Genomic DNA, 26151 nt, shown 5'->3' with positions numbered 1-26151 from the left:
TGTTTCAGGTCTTGTTTAGGGCTACAAAAAGGCTCTTTAAGAGTACCACCCAGAGATCTGCCCCAAAGCTGGATATTCATGGGTGGCACGGCATGTGGGAGGATATGGGCAGGTATCTAGAGAACTTCTCACCTCCAGTGGCTTGGAAGTTCACTCCCAAACAACTACAGAACCCTCATGAAGTGGTAGAATATTTGAAAGGAAAATGCTGTGGCTATTCCAGAGAGGCACAACTCACTGCACTGTGCTGGGCCCTGGCCAGTATCTACCAAACACTGCTTGATATTATGCAGCACCCTCAGGGGGAAAAGACGGAAAACAGGGCAACAGGCACCGTGGCTACCCCTACCCTGGGAACAGGCAGCACGGCTATCCCAACCCCGGTGACAGATACTGCAGCTAAACCAGAGAACCAACCTGTGCCAGTATCAGTCGCCCCTGTACAGAAAAAGAAACACACAAAGAAATCAGTTCGCTTAGTGAGAGATGAAGATGAACCAGGGTCATCACGAGAACAGGAGGAAGAGGCAGAACCTGAAATAATCACCCGATCTCTATCCCTGAGTGAGTTGCGTGACATGCGAAAAGATTTTAGCCGCCACCCAGGTGAGCACATTGTTACCTGGCTGCTCTGATGCTGGGATAATGGGGCCAGTAGTTTGGAATTAGAGGGTAAGGAAGCCAAGCAGTTGGGATCTCTGTCTAGGGAAGGGGGCATCGACAAGGCGATTGGGAGAAAAACACAAGTCCTCAGCCTCTGGAGGTGACTTCTGTTAGGTGTGAAGGAAAGATACCCCTTCAAGGATGAAGTTATATGTCACCAAGGCAAGTGGACCACCATGGAGAGAGGTATCCAGTACCTGAGGGAATTAGCCGTGCTGGAGGTGATTTATAATGATCCAGAAAATGGGCAGTCACCCACAGATCTAGATGAAGTCCAATGCACACAACCCATGTGGCGGAAGTTTCTACGAAGTGCACCATGAACCTATGCCAACTCATTGGCAGTAATGTCCTGGAAAGAAGGCCATGGACAAACGGTGGATGAATTGGCTGTCCAACTCCGGCAATACGAAGGAAGTCTCTCTTCCTCCCTACGGGCCTGTGTCTCAGCTGTAGAGGAATTGTCCTGAGAGTTCCAGCAATTCAAAGTGGATATGTCTTCCTCCCCACCTGTACAGGCCCGCATCGCAGCTATTGGGAGTAAGCATTCCTCTGCCCAAGAGAGAGGAGAAAGAAAGTACACACGACGGGCTAACCTGTGGTTTTACCTGCGTGACCATGGAGAGGACATGAGGAAGTGGGATGGAAAACCTACCTCAGTCCTGGATGCACAGGTACGAGAGTTGCAAGAAAAAGCAACCAGAAAAGAGGATTCTTCTTGGAAAACTGCTGCTCCAGTTTCCCGTGAGCAGTCCCCCAGACACAGCAGAAGGGCTGATCTCATTTCTGATCCTCTTGAAGGGACTTCTGATTCACGTGTGCGAAAAGTGAGTAACAGATACTCTAACCAGGATTAGAGGGGCCCTGCCTCCAGCCAGGTGGAGGAAAGGGACAACCGGGTCTACTGGACAGTGTGGATTCGATGGCCTGGCACATCAGACCCACAGGAATATAAGGCTCTAGTAGACACTGGTGCACAATGCACCCTAATGCCATCAAGTTATAAAGGGGCAGAACCCATCTGTATTTCTGGTGTGACAGGGGGATCCCAAGAGCTAACTGTATTGGAAGCTGAAGTGAGTCTAACCGGGAATGAGTGGCATAAACACCCCATTGTGACTGGTCCGGAGGCTCCGTGCATCCTTGGCATAGACTATCTCAGGAGAGGGTATTTTAAGGACCCAAAGGGGTATCGATGGGCTTTTGGTATAGCTGCCTTGGAGATGGAGGGCACTGAACAGCTGTCTACCCTGCCTGGTCTCTCTCAAGACCCTTCGGTTGTGGGGTTGCTGAGGGTTGAAGAACAACAGGTGCCAATTGCTACCACGATGGTGCACCGGTGGCAATATTGCACCAACTGAGACTCCCTGATCCCCATCCATAAGCTGATTTGCCAATTGGAGAGCCAAGGAGTGATTAGCAAGACTCACTCACCCTTTAATAGTCCCATAAGGCAAATGCGGAAATCTAATGGGGAATGGAGACTAACAGTAGATTATCATGGGCTGAATGAAGTCATGCCACCGCTGAGCGCTGCTGTGCCAGATATGTTAGAGCTTCAGTATGAACTGGCATCAAAGGCAGCCAAGTGGTATGCCACAATTGACATTGCTAATGCATTTTTCTCCATTCCTTTGGCAGCGGAGTGCAGGCCACAGTTTGCTTTTACTTGGAGGGGCGTCCAGTACACCTGGAACCGACTGCCCCAGGGGTGGAAACACAGCCCCACTATTTGCCATGGACTGATCCAGGCTGCACTGGAAAAAGGTGAAGCTCCAGAACACCTGCAGTACATTGATGACATCATTGTATGGGGCAACACGGCAGAAGAAGTCTTTGAGAAAGGGAAGAAAATAATCCAAATCCTTCTGAAAGCCGGTTTTGCCATAAAAGAAAGTAAGGTCAAGGGACCTGCACAGGAGATCCAGTTCTTAGGAATAAAATGGCAAGACGGGCATCGTCAGATCCCTATGGACGGGATCAACAAAATAGCAGCTATGTCCCCACCGACTAATAAAAAGGAAACACAGGCCTTCTTAGGTGTTGTGGGCTTTTGGAGAATGCATATTCCAAATTACAGTCAAATTGTAAGTCCTCTCTACCAAGTTACCTGGAAGAAGAACGATTTTAAATGGGGCCCTGAGCAATGACAAGCCTTTGAACAAATTAAGCGGGAGATTGTTCATGCAGTAGCCCTTGGGCCAGTCTGGGCAGGACAAGATGTTAAAAATGTGCTCTACACTGCAGCCAGGGAGAATGGCCCTACCTGGAGCCTCTGGCAGAAAGCACCTGGGGAGACCTGAGGCCAACCCCTGGGGTTTTGGAGTCGGGGATATCGAGGATCCGAGGCTCGCTATACTCCAACTGAAAAAGAGATATTGGCAGCATATGAAGGAGTTCGAGCTGCCTCAGAAGTGGTTGGTACTGAAACACAGCTCCTCTTAGCACCCCGACTGCCAGTGCTGGGCTGGATGTTCAAAGGGAAACTCTCCTCTACACATCACGCGACTGATGCCACGTGGAGTAAGTGGATTGCACTGATCACACAATGGGCTCGCATAGGAATCCCCAGTCCCCCAGGAATTGTGGAAGTGATCGTGGACTAGCCAGAAGGCAAAGATTTTGGAATGTTGCCAGAGGAGGAGGGGACGAGTGCTGAAGAGGCCCTGCTGTATAATAAACTGCCAGAAAATGAGAGGCAATATGCCCTGTTCACTGATGGGTCCTGTCGCATTGTAGGAAAGCATCGGAGGTGGAAGGCTGCTGTATGGAGTCCTACACGACAAATTGCAGAAACTGCTGAAGGAGAAGGTGAATCGAGTCAGTTTGCAGAGGTGAAAGCCATCCAGCTAGCGTTAGACATTGCTGAAAGAGAGAAGTGGCCAGTGCTTTATCTCTATACTGACTCATGGATGGTGGCAAATGCCCTGTGGGGGTGGTTACAGCAATGGAAGCAGAGCAACTGGCAGCGCAGAGGTAAACCCATCTGGGCTGCCGCACTGTGGCAAGATATTGCTGTTCGGATAGAGAAGCTAGTGGTTGTAAAAGTACGTCATGTAGATGCTCACGTACCCAAGAGTCAGGCCACTGAAGAACATCAAAATAACCAACAGGTGGATCAGGCTGCCAAGATTGAAGTGGCTCAGGTGGACCTGGACTGGCAACATAAGGGTGAGCTATTTATGGCTCAGTGGGCCCATGATACCTCAGGCCATCAGGGAAGAGATGCAACATATAGATGGGCTCGTGATCGAGGGGTCGACTTGGCCATGGACACTATCGCACAGGTTATCCATGAATGTGAAACGTGCTGCAATTAAGCAAGCCAAGCGGCTGAAACCCCTGTCGTATGGAGGACGATGGCTGAAATATAAACAGTGGGAGGCCTGGCAGATTGACTATATCACACTCCCACGAACCCGCCAAGGCAAGCACCATGTGCTTACAATGGTGGAAGCAACCACTGGATGGCTGGAAACATACCATGTCCCATGCCACTGCCCAGAACACTATCCTGGGCCTTGAAGAGAAAGTTTTATGGCAACACAGCACCCCAGAAAGAATCAAGTCGGACAATGGGACTCACTTCCAAAACAACCTCATAGACACCTGGGCCAAAGAGCATGGCATTGAGTGGGTGTATCACATCCCTTATCACGCACCAGCCTCCGGAAAAATCGAACAATACAATGGACTGCTGAAAACTACATTGAGAGCAATGGGGGGTGGAACTTTCAAACATTGGGATACACATTTAACAAAAGCCACCTGGTTAGTTAATACTAGAGGATCTGCCAATCGGGCTGGCCCCGCCCAACCAAGACTTCCACATACTGTAGAAGGAGATAGAGTCCCTGTAGTGCGCATGAGGAGTATGTTAGGAAAGACAGTCTGGGTTAGTCCTCCCTCAAGCAGAGACAAACCCATCCAAGGGATTGTTTTTGCTCAGGGACCTGGGTACACCTGGTGGGTGATGCAGAAGGATGGGGAAGTTCGATGTGTACCTCAGGGAGATTTGGTTTTGGGAGAGAATAGCCAGTGAATTAGGCTGTATGATATTTAACTGCTAAATAACCTGCTGATGTATGTCATTGTATCTATAGTGTCTATATGCCATATCAAGGGTATTACTGTAAGAATTACCCAAATGACTGAAGGATGGACTTTGAAACTGAGCCAAGTACAACAGTGATAGAACTGGAACTGGCGCCCAGCAATTTCCTCAAGATCAACATCTTCGACCTGCAGACCAAGGGTGTGGGTTGCATCAAATGTACCAGCCAGAAGTTCCAGAGACAGCATACAACAACCCAACACCTCACACCATCTCTCTTATCCTGAAGGACTGTTACAACAGATGGAGCCCCAAAGTCACGGACTAAATAAAATTGATGGACACATTGGAGGGATAGCCCATCGACTAAGGGAATACTATTTGTGTGTGTGTGTGTCCATATACATATATATATATATATATAAGACAAGGAAAGTGGTAGTGGTTAATTGGAAAATGTAAGATCTGGGCATGATGTAGATGGTATAGAATAAGGGGTGGATAATGTCCTGGGTTCAGCTGGGATAGAGTTAATTTTTACGGCAACCTGGGAGGTGGGGGGGCATAGCCGGGGCAGCTGACCTGAACTAGCCAAGGAGCTATTCCATACTATGTGACATCATGCTCAGTATATAAATGGGGAGCGGGCTGGGGGGGGGGGGCTCTCGACTTTCGGTGGGGGAAGTGGCAGAGCATCAGGTTCCGGGTGGTGAGCAGTTGCACTGTGCATCGCTCCTTTTGTATACTCTTTCATTAGTACTGTTGTTATTGTTGTAACTTCTCTTTTTTTTTTGTGTTGTCCCAGTAAACTGCCCTTATCTCAACCCTCGAGGTTCTCGGGTTTTTCCTTTTCTCTCCTCCCATTCTTCTCCCACCGGAGGGGGGCGGGAGGAGTGAGCGAGTGGCTGCGTGGTCCTTTGTTACCGGTTGGGCTGAAACCACAACACCCATGCTGGAGCAGTCTGTGCCTGAAGGACTGCAGCCTGTGGAAGGGATCCACACTGGAACAGTTTGTGAAGAACTGGAGCCCATGGGAAGGACCCATGCTGGAGAAGTTTGTGAAGGACTGTCTCCCGTGGGAGGGACCCCACACTGGAGCAGGGGAAGAGTGAGGAATCCTCCCCCTGAGGTAGAAGGAGCAGCAGAGACAATGTGTGATGAACTAACCACAACCCCCATTTCCCATCCCTCTGTGCTGCTGGGGGGAGGAGGTAGAAAAAATTGGGAGTGGAGTTGAGCCAGGAAAGAGGGAGGGGTAGGGGGAAGGTGTTTCAAGATTTGGTTTTACTTCTCATTATCCTTGTTTTGATTTGATTGGTAGTAAATTAAATTGATTTTGTTTTTTTTCCCAAGTTGAGTCTGATGACCATAATTGGTGAGTGATCCCTCCCTGAACTTGTCTCAACCCAAGAGCTTTTCTTTATATTTTCTCCTCCCCATCCTACTGGGGGGAGGGAGTGAGCAAGTGGCCTTGTGGTGCTTTGTTGCTGGCTGGGCTTAAACCACAACAGACCATCACCCTGGAATGCACATGCTTCACAGCTGGACCTATTCTCCCCACCCAGTCCCACATGAAGTTTGAGGGAGTTTGAATGCAGAAGGCAGCAGGGGATCTGGGGAAAGACTGAGCATCTCCTATAGCAAGCAGGATGACAGCAGATGCTAGCACAATGTGAGCTAACAGCAAGTTATCTTGCTACATGGAAAGCTTCTAGCTTGCATTAGCCAAGTTCGAGATGCACTCTTTAACCTTGGAGAAAAAAACCCCAGTTTATTCCATTGGCTTATTAGAGGAGATGGCCAACCAGAACAGCTAAAATGGGAAGAGTTTCCACAACCTGGGACAAAAAAAGGTCCTGGGTTTTAGGCAGTTTATGAAGAACCTATGAGCTACCACAGCAGCATACTAAGGAACCTTGGCTCATCTGGAAAATACATAGATTTAGTTCATTTTGAATGACAAGAACACTCATGCCCCTAGCCCCCATTTCTTCTCAGTACCTCTGCAGGCCCTCAATGTAATGTCACCCTGCAATAGCCATGCTGCAGAACAGCCTACCCAAACTTCAGTTGTGCAAGCTGATACATGGGATAGGCAGAGAAGGAACAGAGATCCATTTTTGCTCCTGGCACTGCTGAAAACTACAATTCAAATACAAATGTACTTTTGAGAACTCCTGCACTTCTGCAGTTTGGGCTTGATGGGCAATACTCCTGGGGAATCTGCCCCTGGGCTCCAATGAGTACAGCTTAAAATTACCGTATTCCTCTATGTATAAACAGTGTCATTAGACTTGTACTTTTAAAAAATAAGATTAACCCAGGCCAGGGCCAGGCTCTGCAGATAAAGTAGTAGCTTATCTCTTATAAATATTTTTAATATTTTTTAATTACAAGTAGTCCTCTAGGTAATGTAATTGACAAAGTATCTGCAGACACACAGCCCCTAGACTTTCACAGAAAGCTCGGGAGCAACCACTCTATAAGAAAGGAATCCTACCTCACAGCAAAGTAGGGGAGGGGGCACGTGGCCAAGATAGCCTAAATGTGGGGGAAGAGTCATTTGGAGTAAATACAATAAAAAAGGGATTTCAAAAACCCTTCATATAAAAGGATCAAGGAGGTTAAAGCAAAAAACTGGTTCAAAAAGATGTACAAGACTGTTGGAGACCAACAGAAAACTCTACCAAAAAATAACTTGCATTTAAATCTGAAATCAATAGCATCGCAGAATTTTGTTGTTTAAAAAAGGGAAAGAAAAGTGGAAATCTGTGTAAAGATCAGCATTTATAAAGTTATCATTAGCTCCAGAGACCAGCATAATTCCCATGAAGTCCTGATGGAAGGGGGCCTCCTGCCACAAAGAGTTTCGTTCCAGACAAGTCGTAGCAGTGGGTGTAAACAGCATTTGGGAAGAAATTTATGTCAGAAAAATAATTCCTCCAGGTTTCATCATGATTCTGTTAAAGGAAAGTTTAGATTGTTATTGTTGCCAAACCAACCCAAAACCTTGTTTCACAAAAGCAGAAGGTAGCTTCCAGAGCCTAAAAAGGGATCTTTTCTGTTACTCCCTGAAGCTTCAGACAGATCAACCTGAAGATACCAGAGTTGTCCTGAAGCTTTTTCTGAGGACATGTGGGTCAAACATTGGAGGGGGGAAGGTAAAGGGTAGGGAAGATATCAAGTTTCATCAGTTTTTAAAGTTACATCATAATGATGCAAAAGATAATAGAGAGAAGTTAGACAAAGCCATTAACTGCTTTATGATAACATACAGGAAATTGAACTTGAGCGCCTGCCATGGCATTACCTCAGGAAGCCAGTTTCTAAAATCGCACACAATTAAGTTAAATCTCTCTTACTTTGAGTAACACGTTAGAGTAGCACATTTGTAAAGGAAGACAATGTATTTTGTGTTTGAGGTTCTGAAAACTAGAAGTTAGATTACATTAAAAAATGAAGATATAAAATCTAGTTTTTATGAATCAGTGCATAAGAACAGTAGTCAGTATGCCTTACACTCAAGCAGCCAACCATTCAATACCCTTTCATAAAGCTTTTGTAGAAAGCAATTCTGCAGCACTTCTTGCTTTTTGTGTTTACAATTATCAGTTACATGATGATCACTGTTTTACTGGGACGCATTTCATACAATAGCTCCCATAACTACAAAAAGAACCGGTTCTCGAGCCCTACGGCACTCCTGTGTAAAGGGTCTCCTACAGCTACAAGTTACTCACCAGCCAGCCTTTCCCAGTAGTCAACTTCAAAATTTCACTTCCTCCTAATTTCTGCTTCTGTCCATAGCAGACACGTGGGGGCTTTTCATCCAGGAACCTCTGGGCTCTGATATCGTAAAACAATAAGGAACCTTGCCCCGTTCCCACTGTGATGATGTGCTCATAGAAGCTCACTGATCGAATACCTGTCAAACAGAGAAGGGACATACAATGCAGTAAGGAAGATGGATGCTTTGGCTCTGCAGTGCTGCTGCTTGATGTTTAATATTTTCTTTAAGAGGAACTACCTACTAGTATTCTCCACAACACTTAAGTTTCCCCACTGCTATGGAGCAATGCAGATAAACCCCATTGATACTATTGAAACAGCAGCTTCAATTACATATACTACTTCCCTTCTCCTCTGAGGCTATCAGTTACACTGATGGTGCATAGTAAGAAGCTTCATTCTCAGCAGGCCCCAGCTCTGCCAGAGAAGCAAAGATCACAAGCCATTTAGGATCAAAAGCAGCTTTGTTCTGTCTGCAACGAGCCTCTAAGTGAACACACCATGAGCAAGTACATGGCAGCAAACAGAGGAAAGAACATCACGTTGGTTTCCTCCATGAGCTCACACTCTATCTAGCTACCAAGCTGCAATAAGTGACCATGTGAGAAAAATTACTGTCCCAGCTGCCACCAAGTACATTTTGCTGATCAACAGGCTAGCTGTAAGCAAGTATAACTATAATAATCACTAGTCACTTTGCTACTAAGATAGATCAGGCTCTTAAATAATTTTGAAGCTATCCCTGCTCAAATATTCTCACACAAGCACACCTTATTCTTTGTAGCTGGCACTTTAGCACCCAGCAATGAAAACAGACTAAGAATCCTACAACCAAAGCACCACCATGTTACACCAGCACATGGGAAGCTACAACAAGTTTCCAGTCCAAGCAAAACATTCTAGCACAATTCAGTTATGCCATTAGATTGAGTAAGAGTACATTTTGTTTTCACAAAATCTAAATCTGAAGCCTCAGCTAAACAAGGATCCCTTGGAAGTAGTCTTGGGGAGATTATGTAGGAACTTGCAAAGTGTCCTGTCATCTCATCTCTATTTATTGTGCAAAAGGTTTATTCTGTGTAAGCACTCTACCCCAGACAACTCTTCTACGCAGATTAAACCCCACCACATCTATGCTTTTCCTTCCTGCACAACATGACTCCAAGTTATAAACCCTAGGGCTTTTTAAGCCCTCTTTCAAGTACCACTGAATTACAGCCTAAACAAGCATTCAAACAGGAGGGGAAAAGAGCAAGTTATGCCAGCTACATCCACATGCCAACTGCTGTCACCATACCAAGTGGGACTGAACATCACAAAACTTGTAACATACTGGAATACACCCAGCGGTACACGTGACAGCAGACATGCGAGAGGTGTAGATGCAGCCAGGGAGTTTCCCCTTCCCCTTTTTACAGAGTCCTAACCAGAAACACATCCTCATCCTTCTGCCTCCACAACCTGATGTTACATCCACAGCCACCAGCATCTGTGACACACACTTTGAACAGGCAAGGCCACATTGTCATGCTCCAGATGTGAGGTGAAATCTTGGCTGCAGGCTTAATAGATGGGAAACCACTGTGCAAGTCTCATGCCTGCTGAAATAGATTTACCAGATTCATATAAGAATCTCCACTTTAATTCAGAGAACTACAAATGTATCTGAGCAAGTTGGAGACATCTCCCCCCCTCCCATTACAAGGGCCTGGCTCTGGCAAATACATGCAGAAAGCTTCAAGCCCTCTGCAATCAGCAAGAGCAGTCACTTGGATAAGAGGAGAAAGGCATAAGAGGGGACCTCCTCTTATTTTTGCTCCAAAAGTGCTCTTGACAAGCAACCCAGCAGAACACTTAACAGAAACAGGTGATGGAGTATGAAAGAAGATGGCATATACTTTTCAATGCAATTTATTAATAAAAAGCTATAAAATTCAGAATGACTGCGGATCTTTCTCTAATAAAAAAAAAAAATTAACTGAAGGAATCCATGATATACCCATGACTAAGAGGATGTTTAGAACAGGCTTTCAAGAACAGCACTTCAAATTGGCTCTTAAGGGGCTGAAGTACCTCAGATTATATCATTCCCATCAAACTAAAAGCACAACCTGTGCCTAGAACTGATCACAGTAAGCTCTCCTACATTCCCAGCCCTCTACCACCTGTGGACCTGGACTATTTGGGTCAGCAAATTGAGTCTTACTCCTGAGAGGCAGGGAGGCTCTACAAAATCCCAGAAGGAAATGAAGACGCAGTAGCGTGTCCTACACAAATAGTAGACACAGAGTCCATGCTGCGCAAGCTCTGTCCACTACATTAACATTGCTGCCTTCAGGATATAAAGTCAAGGGCACACAACATTGCACTGCATGCCAGTCAAGCAGAAAGCAGTTGCTTTTGCAGATCAAGAACTAGAGTCCGGGGCCTGCATTTCCCTGTACAGCTGTTAAGAAAAGCAACACTTACAAGATGCACTAAAAAGCATTAGCTACCATCTCATGTAGAGCAGACAGGGTTACACTAGGTAAAAAGCAGCCCCAGTTCCAGTCTAAGTGATAACCTTTCTCTGACCCGCTTTTGTATACAACACTAATGATCTGAAGTTAATGTGGACTTACCACATTCAGCAGGTGCATTTGGAAGCTGAAAGCACATTCAGGTAATGCTTCAAAGCGCTTAAAAGTCAACCCAGATTTTAGTCCGCAAATCAATAAACAGCCTACTTTCTAGAGGTGTTGCACTGCTCCAAGTCCCAGTGAGATCAATAGAAAGTTGAAACACTCGGTATCTTGGAAATTAATATTACTTAAGTGCCTCTACCACCATGCAAAAAAAAATAATCCACCTACTATGCAGAACAAAAAACAGCATTGAACAAAGGCTTTCTCCAGACATGAACTAGTGCCCCAGAGATACTACCTACACATAGATCATCCCACCAGCAGGGATAATCACATACTCAAGGCAGAAGCTTTCAGCCACCAGTCACCACTGGGCACCACACTCCAGTGACTTGGTATTTCTTCCCTATGATACTGAAGGGTGACAGTGTCAGGACCTCCACGGAGCCCTCGCTGACAGTGGGTCAGGACAAGGGCTGTTGCTGGTAAGATGTTCAGGTGACAAACACGAGCTGGTGAAGCACCTTTTCTCATATGACAGAAATTTCTCCCATATCTGAAAAAAAAGCGGACCCTGACATTTATCTAGACAGCACCGTTCAAACTCCAGTAACCACATCAATAAAACTTTCCTAATTCTTGCCTACATGCATTCTCTTTTGATAACTTGCCCAATGAAGAGATGGATGCCTAGAGCTAAATAAGGACTGCGACTTATTAGTCTGGGATTAATATGGTTTAAAATGGGCATCACAGCACAGTGCCTTCTCATGCTTGAAAACAAAGAGTCTGGGAAGAAGCTTATGGGACCATGCACCCTGCAAGCCCTCACGCTTGGCCCTGGTGTAAAGTTCAACTGGACATACTGCATCCACATCAGAAAAGGAAAACAGCACTCAAATCTGCAAACTTTTTTTTTTTTTAAAAGAGTGAGCTTTTGTATATTTAAAGCAAATAAATACACATTGAAAATTAAGAGTCTCACTTATGGCTTTAAAATTACAAAGCAAGCATTCACTCACAGCACAGACTCCCAATATGATAGCACAGAGCAGACAACATGCTTTTTTCTGTTTCCAGAGAAAAAAGCAAGAATAGACAGTATTAATAGTGGTACGAAGACTGGATTTGCTTTGAGATTAAGTAAACCAGAATAAGACACAGTAAAAAAATAAGTAGAAGTAAAATGCACACTTTTAAAAGTTCAGTAATATTTGGATAGTGTACAATTTAGTTGATCATAAAAGCACTAATGTTGTCTATCATTAGATTTCAGAGTTGCTTTTAAGTTTGGTTTGTTGGTTGCTCAAGGAATACTGTCATAAAAGCAAAACCTATATATACTATTAATGATTTAGTCTATCACGTGAAAAACCCTTCCTATTTATTAAAAGCTTATCTTACTGCAATCTTAATAGCTACTTCTGCAAGCAAACCATTTGAAGCACCCTTTGACAAGTTTCTTACCACTGCCTCGTTCTTTGGAACAGACGGATTTAACATTGTGAGAAGGCTGCCTGGGATCCAGAAAGGAGACATGTGCCTGTGATCCTACTGCATACACTGACCACTCCTGACCATAAGCCAAACACACATTCTCCCTGCAGTATGGCAACTTTGTGGAAAGTAACTGGAAACAAAGGAAAGACAAATCAACACATCACGAGAAAAGAGCAAAACATTAATAGAACAATTCTGTAAGCTATGTTCAAGGAAGTTGCAGTGAAAAAAACCCAAAATGCAGCTAAAAAAATAAGTTCATCACAACAATAGACATTTTGGTAAATTGTTTTACATCTTTCTAAGCTACTGTTATTTCTTCAGCAGATGTACAGAGACATCAGCTCTCAGCTGAAAAAGCTTACCTCATACACTAGCATAGATATGTCTGGGTTTGATCTGCAATTACACTTAAATAAGTGCAACTTCCTTTATGAACACTACTTATCAAGTATCCATCATACTCTATGGAACAGTTCACTTCAGCTCACTCAGAACCGGCAGAAAGTTAAGAGCACCTCCCACCCTCCAGAATAAGGGGAGTGGGAAGTTTCTCTCCCCAAGTTCTAATTTTTAGGGCATTTCATTTTACATAAAGCTTTTAAGTGTTTTACAAACACTGCTGCTCTTTCTTCAAGCATTTAAAGGAGATGAAGAACAGTGAACAGCCTTAACTGCTAGGCAATTTTTGAAATTTTATACCAACAAACAGAAAAGCACCTTTGATAACGTGTGCTCTGCTTTCCAAAGATGAAAATACCCATCTAGGGACACAGCTCCCAGTTCCTATTAAAAAAAAAAAAAAAAAAAAAAAAAAGTGAGTTAGTTTCTGTATTATAGATGTCCTTACAAACTCACACTCTTTACTAGGCAGGCTGCATACTCCAGATTGAACTCACCCATAATCCTGTACATGCTTATCAAGATAAATTTTCATTTTATATTGATCTCAATAGAATGCAATATAGCACAAAGGTGCCAGGTAGAATAAGAGTTAATAAAACAGTAAATAACCAAAAATAACTTTCAAAAGTATAGATCTTGTTAGACAATCAAATAATGAATTATTAGACAGTACAAGCTGGGGTTGGCAATTCTCTACAGCAGCTCCCACACTGATTCTGACCCTAAAGTAAACATTTCTTTCCAGGTACTACTCTACTGAAAAAAAGCTACATGAAGTCTCTATCACAGAGGAGTAATTAACAGCTATAGTGAAAAATAAAGCCCGCAGGAGCACTGTGCTTCTGATAGCACACCCACCTTTGCTTCAGACCTTCTCTGTTCTTTGAGGGCAGAAAGAAAAGTAGTGGGGGATGAATTGCTACTCCCACTTGTCCCAGTACAATTAATCTCTAGTAATAACAAGAGATCAGCGTGGGGGAGGTTAACATTTACTGTTTGTCAAACACCAACAAAATAACACCAAAGCAAGCACTGGTGCCTGCCCTGTGTGTCAGTCACTTCACTTGCTGAGCAATTCAGTAACAATTCAGCCATCAAAACAGCAACTGACTGAACATGAGCTGGTCTTCACAAAAGGAGAAGGAAAGCAACAAGAGCACTCAAGAGTGGGATTCAAGCTGCAAGAGGTGTTTTGGTGCTTTATCTGCTTCTTGTAAACATTCCCTGTCTGCCCCCCTTAGGGTGCAAGTCTAAAATCAAAAATCCACAAGAAAACTGTTCCTTCTGAAAACATACAATTTTTATTTTTTTTTTCTACTGGACTTCTCCAAGCACTTGGGGCAGAAGCAGACATAGCAAATAAAGATGACCGTCTCATATAAGAAAGATGCAAAAGTATCAGGGGAAAAAATATTAGGTTGCTTCTCCGGTATATTTGATTTAAATTAGTTTTTTCTTTTCTTAATACATATGGACAGTTTTAGGACTTCTCAACAGTCTTGCTTATCTTACTGACCTTGTTCTTATTGTTGAAAGCCAATGCTCGGACTTTGCAGTTGTCAGGATTGGTGTTCTCCTTGGGGATATCCTTCAGAGCCCTGTGTGTTATGTGGGCATAGACAGGAACTTGAGAGAGATTATGCCTGGTATCGCTTTTGGACAACACATCCTCTGTGACTTCCCAGAGACCCATCGAACCATCCCGGGAACCTGAAGAAATAGTCCATAACAGCATTTCACATATACATAATTCCCCTTTTTAAAAAAGGAACTGCAATAAACAATAGGGTCTGAAAGAAAGAAAGGATACTATCACTTTAACTGAACACACTGTTGGTGCCTATATATTAATTATTAACAAAATCATTATTTTACTGAGCTGTAAAGTACATAACATTGTGAACTCATTGTCAACTGGTTTGTCTACATGGTTTCCAAGCAGCTAGATCACCTCATCTGTTTTCAAACTGATTAGGATGCATCAAAAGCCACAATCCTGTACAACAATCACCATTAGAGATTCACACATAGAATAAACTCAGAGGCGACTGAATAGCCTACGTGTTCAGCCTGGTTTACCAAGGCTGAGATTGATGGAGTCTGTTAAGCCAATACAAAAACCTCCAAGAAAACTCAGTTGGGTTTACACCAATTTTGGATCATTTGATTTCTGCCAGTATGCTTATGGATATGTACACACACATTTGTGAACTGAACAGAAACAGCTATTTCAAAACACAATTTGTACTAATTTTTTTTAAACCCATGCAACCTCTTGTTTAAAGAATGTAACACAGGAACTGAGGCTGAACAAACAAGAGCTCATTTTGGTTTTCTACTGAATTTGAAGATATTAATCCAAAATATGAATCAATAAGACTAACAATACTGGATGAAGAAAGCTGAATGTCTTTGGTTCATAGATCAACACAGGCTTAATCCAAGGTCCTATACCCCTCCCTTCTGGTGTTTAGGCAACTCACTTCCATCTAAGTCAGCTCTGACAGATTTTACATGTACCTCAATTTCTTCCCTACACAATGTGACTTAATGGGTTTTTTAATGCAGATATTTGGGTTGGAAAGTTGCAAGGATCAACTTTTATATTAAATTCAAAATCAAACTCCAGGATTAACTTTTTGTGTTTTGAAAAAATATTACTGAACTAACAGTTCAAGTATTTGATTTTTATATGAGACTGTTACAATTTTCTGTCACCTGCAGTTTGACACCTCCCTGTACAGAATACTACACCCTGTCAGCACAGACAGTAAACTACTACATTTATGCAACAGCATGTTAGTATTGCTGCCTTTACCTAAGTTAAGTAATACTTTATGAAGTTACACTGATTATCCAGCTAGTTACTAAAAAGTCAGTAACTGACCTTTTCTATTACAGCCTTCTGTATTAACTGCCATAGTATGTGTGCATATATATATATACACATACACATGACTTCACTGATAGCTTGATAAAACAAACTGAGTTTTCATTAATCAGTCTTTCATAGGATTTCAGGAAACCGATACCGCTCTGCTGTATTCCAAAGTTATTAACTGATAACCAACATCCCTCTTGAAATTATTCTTCTTGTGTGGAATCCTTCCCTTTAACTCACTGTGTTTAGACACCCTCTCAAAGCAACACCTACTGGAAAGACAGTAGCATTCCTTCTAATACTAGGAAAAAAAAAAAATCAAATCTAGACCAGGGCCCTACAAATAAAACAAAGCAAAGCACTATACTAAGACCAAGAATGGTTTAAATAGGCAAAGTAGTTCCAAGTGGTTTCAAATGCCTTGATAAAGGTGCTTCCCTAAGACCTATCAAGTGCTGTACATCAGTATAAAACTCTGGGGGGGGAATTGACTTTACCAGAAACAGCCATAGTATCACTGATCCATGCAATTGAAAATATCCAGTCCTTATGTCCATCCTAAAAGAAAAACAGGAAAAAAAAAAGCAGATTTTCTGTGCCATTATATTCTGGAGTGGTCTCAAAGCAGACAAGCATTCTTCACTTTTTTTTTTTTTTTAGTACAAACTCAGAAGGACAGACCTACGTTAAAAACATACAGATAAGATTCCAGTATCAAGCTGGAGCAGTTTAAGTACCTAATAGTAATTTTAACTTTTTTTCATTTTGAAGTGTATAATTAATAGAGAGCAATTAGGTGATAGAAAAACAGGTCTCTGACCAAGGACAAATTGATCTCAATTCTAAGGACTTACACTTTCCATTTTGAAAGCAGTGTTCTTTACTTCTGTAAACTAGCTACATACTTCTATTTCCTCAAATGCACATTCCTACTATAAAAAGTAACCAAAACATTATGTTTACAATATATGACCTACAGATTAATTTTTCAAGACTATTACTTCAAGAATCTTTTCTTTAGCAGGTGAGAAACCCGTGAAGAAAAAAAGACCATAAGGCTCTAGTTCTGTTTGAAAAGCTGCAGAGTCACAGAAGCACACAAATGAATAACAAGTCATACAAATCTTCAGAGTCAAGCCTTTCTGCAGCTGGTTATCTGCTACTGCAGAAACTCTGACCTGACCTCTGCTGTTGTAGTTAACATCTATGTGAAGTCCTGAATCAAAACGAAGTGAGAGAGAAGTGCTTACAGGACACCACTATACTCATTTCAGCCTTTTTCTTTTTAAGACTGGCTATTTTAAAAAGGCCTCATGATGTTTCAGAAATATAAGCAGTACCAGAGTCTATCAAACTGCCATAAGCCACTGGGTTAGAACTAATCCTCAAAACCAAGTTCTGCCTCTAGAATAATACATACATAAGCTGCACTGGAAAAGAAGAAAATCTGAACAACTTGTATCATCTTTTCAATTTCTCAAAAGAGCCTTTTCACTAAAACTAGTTTCAGAGGTCATCACCACAATTAGACTTTAACAGTTAAGATTTTGTTATATTTTCAATGCTTAAAAGTAATCTGAAGTAGACCTGAATGAGGGTGAGGAAGAAGAAATCTGACTCAGAACCCTGAGAATCATCTCACCTGTTTATGTACTCACTCATATTTAAGATATCTTGTCGAAAAAGACAACTTAATCTGGAATGTATTCAAGCTTTCAGAAATTCACTCTCTACTACAAGACTCCCAAGTCTCAACCTTGCTCTGACCTTATGCATTCCAAAGTAGTAATTCTTGTAAGTGACAGAATAAACTTTCCCCAAATATTCCCACTTACATCTCCCACACAGACAGGATCAAGTGTAGGCAGACGATAAATTGCAAGACTGTTGGGGTTGTCTCCACCTGTGGCCAGAAGGGTCCTTGAGGGGTTGAGCTCAATGGCATGAATACCACATCCCTGCTGGTTCACCATGCTGGGTTCACGATCTTTCAGAATAGGAATCTTGGTAATTTGACCAGTCTGGACATCTACTACAAATAACTGGTGGAAAAAAAGCAGATGTAAGTCATTATCGAACAGATAAGAAAAACAAGATGGTCAAATATCCTCCCTATTTTGAGCTGACATTCTTTTAAAGTTGGAATTCGCAAATGCTGCAAGTATGGCTGAAAAATGCATAAATTCTTTCTTAAAACTAAACTAGCTTAATTACAGTTGGTTTTATTTTAAACATCCCATTTGGTTTTCACAGCAATGGAAAAAATAAGAGAAATTTGTCATGGGAGGTTTTTCCCATATAACAAAACCCTCAAATCTAAAACTTTTCCCTGTTCAATACCGTGACAAAAAAAAACCAAAAAACCCCACCTGTTTTCCAGTTCCCCTGAACAACAGTGAGAAAGGGACACACCTCAAAACAGCCAGTAAGCCCCAGGGGACTTCGCACAAGCCTCCTGCCTCCCAGATAAGATACTTACCATGAAGTTTTGGCTTTGACAAACTGACACTTTATAAATTTATATAATTGGAGTTTATTTTCTGGTGATACACAAAGAACAGTAACTAAATATAGTACTGCCAGTGCAAACATTAAAAAAGATATCTAGCTACATATCTCATCCTGCAAAAAGACTAGAAGTTGGAGCTCTGTCACTGTCCCCTTGGCAGAAAACTCAGTTATAAAGCCTTACAACTCTTCAGATATCATCATACCCAGAGTTATGTCAGTTCAAACATATATGACCATTACAAGCAAAATCAGAACAAAGGTTTAAATTGCCTGCCAAAGTGCACTTTCTTTTGTGAGGCTCTTGTGCTGGATCATTTCACAGATGTTGTTCAGAGCTGGGGTAGGTTGACCCTGGCTGGATGCCAGGTGCCCACCAAAGCTGCTCTATCACTCCCCCTCCCCAGCTGGACAGGGGGAAGAAAATATAACAAAAGGCTCGTGGGTCAAGATAAGGACAGTTTAATAAAGTGAAAGCAAAGGGCACGCATGCAAAAGCACAGGAAAACAAATGATATAATTCTTTACTTCCCATCGGCAGGCGACATCTAGCAACTTCCTGGGAAGCAGGGCTTCAGTACACATAGTGGTTGCTCCGGAAGACAAAAATGCCCCCCTTCCGTCTCCCTTTACTTAGCTTTTATAGCTGAGCTGATGTCATATGGTATGGAATATCTGTTTGGGTAGTTTAGGTCAGCTGTCCTGGTTATGTCCCCTCCCAAGATCTTGCCCTGCCCCAGCCTGCCAGTGAGGGGGGACAAAAATGTTGGAGAGACAGCCTTGATGCTGTGCCAGCGCTGCTCAGCAGCAGCCAAAACACTGGTGTGTTATCAACACCTTTCTAGCTACCAATGCAGAGCACAGCACTATGAGGGCTGCTGTGGGGAGAATTAACTCCATCCCAGCCAGACCCAATACAATCTCCACCCCTTATTCCATACCATTTGCGTCATGCTCAGGTCCCACATAATTTAATACACATATATCTTCTAACCACGCCATTGTATTTAATTCTCATTACTGAAATCCCTTCTTACCAACACTTACAACTGTAACTACATACTTAAACCACCTTTATACCCAACATACAGATTTATACATTCTTATTAATTACTATCCCCTGTCCTTTAAGAGATAGATATTCCATGGGCTTCTTCCACTCCTCCAGATGTTCACACACAGGTTATGACTTGGGCCCCATCCATCCAGATGAGTGGTCAGGGCAGGAGAAGCAGTATGTTCGATTGTTGGGCACCAACACCAGCTTGGTTTGGGTCACCGATGCACTTGTCTGGTTCCTTGCGAAGTTCACTCCTCTGCAGTTCAGGTCATTCCTGCTACATTACTTCCTACAACATACAACTCATCACAGATCATTTTTCCCCACAAGGTTAAATGTCCTTGAGGCACACATTGGGTCTCCCCATCCTTCCGCATTACCCACCAAGTACACCCAGGTCCCTGAGCAAAGACGATCCCACGAATGGGTTTGCCTTTTCCCATGGGAGGAGAAATCCACACTGCCTTCCCCAGCCACTTCCCCATGTGCACTACGGGGACCTTATCTCCTCCCACAGTATGTAGGGGTTTTGTTTGGGCAGGACCAGGACGGGTAGCAGATCCTCTGGTGTTAACTAGCCAAGTGGCTTCTGCTAAATTTGTATCCCAATGCTTCCATGTCCCATTGCCTAGCGCTCTCAACATAGTCTTCAACAGTCCATTATATCTCTCAGTTTTTCCAGATGCTTGCGGGTGATAGGGGATGTGGTACACCCACTCAATGCCATGTTTCTTTGCCCAGGAGCTTATGAGGTTATTTTGGAAATGAGTCCCATCGTCTGATTCAATTCTTTCTGGGGTACCATGTCGCCATAAAATTTGCCTTTCGAGGCCTAAGATGGTGTTTCGGGCAGTGGCATGGTTTACAGGATATGTTTCTAGCCAACCAGTAGTTGCTTCCACCATCGTGAGTACGTAGCGCTTGCCTTGGCGTGTTCGTGGCAGTGGTCCAATGTAGTCAATTTGCCAGGCCTCGCCATATCGAAAACCCAGCCACCGCCTTCTGTTCCAGGAAGACTTTACTCTGGTGGCTTGCTTGATTGCAGCACGTTTCACATTCATGAGTAACCTGTGTGATGGCCTCCATGGTCAGGTCCACCCCTCGATCACGAGCCCACCTATAGGTTGCATCTCTCCCTAGATGTCCCGATGGCTCATGGGCCCATCGAGCTACAAATAGCTCACCCTTACACTCCCAGTCCAGGTCCACCTGAGCTACTTCTATCTTGGCAGCCTTGTCTACCTGTTCATTGTTTCGATGTTCTTCAGCGGCACGGCTTTTGGGCATGTGAGCATCTACACGACGTACCTTTAGAGCCATGTGTTCTACACGGGCAGCAATGTCCTGCCACAATGCTGCTGCCCAGATGGGTTTACCCCTGCGCTGCCAATTGGTCTTCTTCCACTGCTGTAGCCACCCCCATAGGGCATTAGCCACCATCCAGGAGTCGGTATAGAGGTAGAGTACCGGCCACTTTTCTCATTCAGCAATGTCTAGGGCTAGTTGGATGGCTTCCACTTCTGCAAACTGACTTGACTCGCCTTCTCCTTCAGTGGCCTCAACGACTTGTCGTGTGGGACTCCACACAGCAGCTTTCCACTTTCGATGGTTCCCTACCACACGACAGGATCCATCAGTAAACAAAGCATAACGCCTTTCGTCTTCTGATAACTCATTATATGGTGGTGCCTCTTGGGCACGAGGCACCTCCTCAGGCGATGCTCCAAAATCTCTGCCTTCTGGCCAGTCCGTGATCTCTTCCAGAATTCCCGGGTGGTTGGATTTCCCCAGTCGAGCTCATTGCATGATCAATGCAATCCACTTACTCCATGTAGCGCTGGTTGCATGATGTGCAGAGGGGATGTTTCCTTTGAACATCCAGTGTAGCACGGGCAATCGTGGCGCCAAGAGGAGATACGCTTCTGTACCAACAACTTCGGAAGCGGCTCGAACCCCCTCGTATGCTGCTAGTATCTCTTTTTCAGTCGGGGTGTAGTGGGCTTCTGATCCTCAGTACCCCTGGCTCCAAAACCCTAATGGTTGACCTCGGGTTTCTCCTGGTGTTTTCTGCCAGAGGCTCCAGGTGAGACCATGCTCCCCAGCTGCAGTGTAGAGTACATTTTGTACATCTGGTCCTGTCCGGACAGGCCCAAGAGCTACCGCACGAGCTATTTCCTGTCTGATATGCTCAAAGGCTTGTTGTTGTTCAGGGCCCCATTCAAAATAGTTCTTTTTCCGCGTTACTCGATAGAGAGGGCTCACAAGCTGACTATAACCTGGAATATGCATTCTCCAGAACCCCACAAGGCCTAGGAAAGCTTGTGTTTCCTTCTTGTTAGCTGGTGGAAACATAGTTGCTATCTTGTTAACCACATCCATAGGCACATGACAGTGTCCATCCTGCCATTTTATTCCCAAGAACTGAATCTCCTGTGCAGGTCCCTTGACCTTGCTTTTCTTTATGGCGAAACCAGCTTTCAGAAGAATCTGAATTATTCTTTTTCCCTTCTCAAACACTTCTTCTGCCTCATTGCCCCACACGATGATGTCATCTATGTATTGTAAATGTTCAGGGGCATCGCCTTGTTCCAGTGCCGTTTGGATTAGTCCGTGACAAATGGTAGGGCTGTGCTTCCACCCCTGGGGCAGTCGATTCCAGGTGTATTGGACACCTCTCCACCTGAAAGCAAACTGTGGCCTGCACTCTGCTACCAAAGGAATGGAGAAAAACACATTGGCAATATCAATTGTAGCATACCACGTGGCTGCCTTTGATGCCAGTTCATATTGGAGCTCTAACATGTCTGGTACAGCAGCACTCAGTGGCGGTGTCACTTCATTCAGGCCGCGATAATCTACTGTTAACCTCCACCCTCCATCAGACTTTTGCACTGGTCATATGGGACTATTAAAAGGTGAATGAGTCTTGCTGATGACTCCTTGGCTCTCCAGTTGATGAATCAGCCCAAGGATGGGAGCCAGGGAGTCTCGGTTTGTGCGATATTGCCGCCGGTGCACCGTCCTGGTAGCGATTGGCACCTGCTGTTCTTCAACTCGCAGCAATCCCACAATGAAGGGATCTTCCGAGAGGCCAGGCAGGGTAGATAGCTGTTTGATCTTCTCTGCGTTTACAGTGGCTACACCAAAAGCCCATCAGTACCCCTTTGGGTCCTTGAAGTACCCTCTCTTGAGGTAGTCTATGCCAAGGATACAAGGGGCCTCTGGGCCGGTCACAATGGGGTGCTTTTCCCACTTGTCCCCTGTCAAGCTCACCTCAGCCTCCAATACAGTCAATTCTTGGCATCCCCCTGTCACTCCAGAGATCCAGATGGGTTCTGTGCCCCTGTACCCTGATGGCACCAGCGTACACTGTGCACCAGTATCTACCAAAGCCTTATACTTCTGTGGGTCTGATGTGCCAGGCCATCGAATCCACACAGTCCAGTATATCCGGTCATCCCTTTCCTCCTCCTGGCCGAAGGCAGGGACCCTCTATTGCTGTTCCTCATCAGAGTATTCACTGTCTGACCCTTGCGGTGCCAGACCAGAAGTCCCCTCACCAGAATCAAGGGAGGTGGTTTCAGTCCTTCTATGCCTGGAGGATCGCTGATTGCTTTCTTGGGCCTCTACAGCAATGACACTGACAGCCTTCTTCTTGGGTGACCCCTTCTTAACAGCTGTCTTCCCTCTCAGTTCACGTACGCGGGCTTCCAGCTTAAAGGTGGGTTCACCATCCCACTTCCTCATGTCCTCCCCTTGGTCACACAGGAAGAACCAGAGTGTACCACGCGGTGTATGCCTTGGGCTCCCTTTCCTTCTGACCGGAGCAGGAGAGGACTGATTTCTTGGAACATCCCTAACAGCCAAGGCACTGTCCTGTAGGGATGAGGAGACACAGAGATTTTCCTCAAAGTTTTGGAGCCAAGACGACACTTTCTCCACAGTTGGTGTTTCCATATCTGGGCAATACATTGCTGCCAAGCTGTTAGAATACGACGCTGGGGCACCTTGAATCACCTTCCTCCACATGGCCCGTGTGCACAGGACATCCTCTGGATCTTTGGAGACCTCCTCATCATCTAGCTCACTGTAGATGACTTCCACCACTGCTAACTCTCTCAGGTACTGGATGCCTTCATCTGCGGTAGTCCCCTTTCCTGAGGAATTCACAAGATCTTCCTTGAATGGATATCTTGCCCTCACACTTGAGAGGAGCCGGCTCCAGAGACTGCAAATTGCTGCCTCTTTTCCAATTCCTCTTTCAATTCCCCAGTTTCTAGCGAGGGATCCCAGCTGTTGGGCTTTCCTACCTTCCAGTTGCTGACCGTTGGCCCCACTATCCCAGCATCGGAGCAGCCAGGCAGCAATCCGCTCACCTGGCTGGCGGCTGCAGTCTTTCCGCATGTCCCGAAGTTCTGAGGAGGTCAGGGACCGGGTAGTTTCCACTTCCTGTTTAAGTTCTCTCACTCCTTCCTCCAATTTCTTTGTTGAAGGACCAGCTTCTCGATCAAACCTTTCCTCTTCTTCTTCTTCCCTCACTAATCGATGATATGGACCCGTTGATCTCCTTGTCCACTGTTTCTTTTTCACTACTGGGGCAATTACTGTAGTTGTTGTTTGGGTCCCTATCTTGAGCACGGTGTCCTCAAATGCAGACTGGGTCCCTGCCTCAACTGTAGTCCTCAGAGTGCTGAACTATGGCTCGGTAGGCCCCAATACAAGAGCACAGCTACACTAATAGTCAAATAGGTAAAACAGAGGGGACAAAGCCTCGTGAGGGAACACGAGTGAAGCGAGGAAATGGAGGATCTGAAGCTGACTTGGCGCTAAGGAAAGTGTGGAATGATTGCTGGAGGTGACTTATTGATATGTGTCATTCTCCCCCCCCCCCAAGGGAAGGTGAACCTCCAGGGTGGAATGCAGTGGATATGCAAGAAATCTGTTCCATAATAATTCCCTAAGCAACATAACCTGCAACCTTGGATGTTAGCAACACCAGCGGAGCTTGGTATGCTGACTCTAAGAGAAACAACACAGAGGGTGGAGCGGAATGGAGACACTGCGGCCAGGCTCTGTGATATCACCGCAGGGATAGGGAACTGGAACTACTGGAACAAGAACGGAAGGTCCCTGCACTGAATCCACTGAAGCAAGGAGGTGAAACAATGGGGGTTCTGTCAGTGCTATTGTCTTACTTCTGATTTATATCATAAGTGCCCAGTTCTGGAGTAGTGACACACTAAATCATGTTCTCTGGGTGAACTCTGCTCATTATAATACCAAAACACACCTCCATCCCAAAAGCTACCAGCCTCCAAGATGCGACCACCCCTCACTGAGCATGCGCTCTGAATTTTCTCTAGCATATACCTTTAAAAGTAAAGCAAGAGAACTTTATACCAATCAAAGTAAAGGTATGTATGACTAGAGTCACTCAAGCTCCACCTAAAAATAATATAAAAGGGCTTAAGAGAGGAGGAATGTTAGGGAAGACACCATCATAGACAAGTCGGGAGGACATCGCTGACTTCTGGGATCAGTCGACAGGCTGAACCTTTCTTCCCCCCCATAGGGATGCCTACTGGGTAAGATTTGAACCCTCGGTTATACTGAGTGCTTCCCCGGGAAACTTAGAAATCTCTACAGAGTTTTTCCATAATTTAGTGTGCTTATAGTCGACTATATTATTATTTGCACGTGCTTTGCAGACACTGTATTTATCACCGGCAATCCAAAAGAACCTGTACTGTTGCTTTAATAAACTGCGCTGTTCATTAATCTAGCCGTGATAGTTCGTTAACGCAACCAAACTCCCTAAGTCTGGAAATTCTTGTGTGTTAAACGTGGCTAAGCCAAGAGTGCAGTAAGCTATTGAGTGCATCTGTCATCGTGATAGTTCAACATATTGAACGTGACTGGACTTATAGCGTTGAATTGGACATCACTCAGAAATTAAACTTAGCCTCCCACAGCCCCTCTGACATCTGAGGATAAGCTGGAACACAAGGGGGTTTATTTTCTGCCAAACTTCTTTACCCTTTAACGCAACAGAAAGTGATGTAGAATCACAGCCCAGGATTATAATTAAATTCCATACTTCCCCCCACCCTCCCTTAATTTTGTTCCTTCTATAACCAAATAACATTGTCTCAAAGCCTCTGGAAGTGAACTGAAGATGGAGAAGACAACAACAACAAAACCCAAGAAAACTCAATGCAATTTAAAAAAATACACACCTCAAGGAAATTGTTCTGAAATCCTTTGCCAGACATTTCTAGAAGGACAGAATAGTGTCCTGGTTTCAGCTGGGATAGAGTTAATTTTCTTTGTAGTAGCTGGTATAGTGTTATGTTTTGGATTTAGTTTGAGAAGAATGTTGATAACACACAGATATTTTCAGTTGTTGCTAAGTAGTGTTTAGACCAAGTCAAGGATTTTTCAGCTTCTCATGCCCAGCCAGCAAGAAGGCTGGAGGGGCACTAGAAGTTGGGAGGGGACACAGCCAGGACAGCTGACCCAAACTGGCCAAAGGGGTATTCCATACCATGTGACATCATGTCCAGTATATAAACTGGGGGGAGTTGTCCTGGGGGCAGGGGGGAAATCGCTGCTCAGGAACTAACTGGGCATCGGTCGGGGAGCGGCGAGCAATTGCATTGTGCATCAC

The 26151-nt window shown here is 44.3% G+C and overlaps 1 protein-coding gene across 5 annotated transcripts in view; it reads right to left on the bottom strand.

The window, feature by feature from the left end:
• The window catches only part of LOC121232876 (DDB1- and CUL4-associated factor 12), a 53490-nt gene that overhangs the window by 14816 nt on the left and 12523 nt on the right, over positions 1 to 26151 (bottom strand). For 3 of the 5 annotated variants that reach the window (XR_005931737.1, XM_041121375.1, XM_041121376.1), the window contains exons 3-8: positions 17752 to 17958; positions 16414 to 16474; positions 14552 to 14745; positions 13351 to 13416; positions 12598 to 12760; positions 8458 to 8642 (exon numbers count right to left, since the gene is read on the bottom strand). Coding sequence is in view for 4 of the 5 variants with exons in the window: in XM_041121375.1 (XP_040977309.1) it covers positions 8458 to 8642; positions 12598 to 12760; positions 13351 to 13416; positions 14552 to 14745; positions 16414 to 16474; positions 17752 to 17958 (876 nt within the window). In the remaining variant the exon portion in view is untranslated. Of the gene's footprint in view, positions 1 to 6117; positions 7678 to 8457; positions 8643 to 12597; positions 12761 to 13350; positions 13417 to 14551; positions 14746 to 16413; positions 16475 to 17751; positions 17959 to 26151 lie in introns of those variants that run through there. The other 2 variants (XM_041121377.1, XM_041121374.1) reach the window with 2 other exon arrangements.

Source organism: Aquila chrysaetos, assembly GCF_900496995.4.
Source record: "Aquila chrysaetos chrysaetos chromosome W unlocalized genomic scaffold, bAquChr1.4 W_unloc_1, whole genome shotgun sequence".
In the NCBI taxonomy this organism is placed as follows: domain Eukaryota; kingdom Metazoa; phylum Chordata; class Aves; order Accipitriformes; family Accipitridae; genus Aquila; species Aquila chrysaetos.
This window is presented reverse-complemented; position numbering and strand designations above follow the sequence as displayed.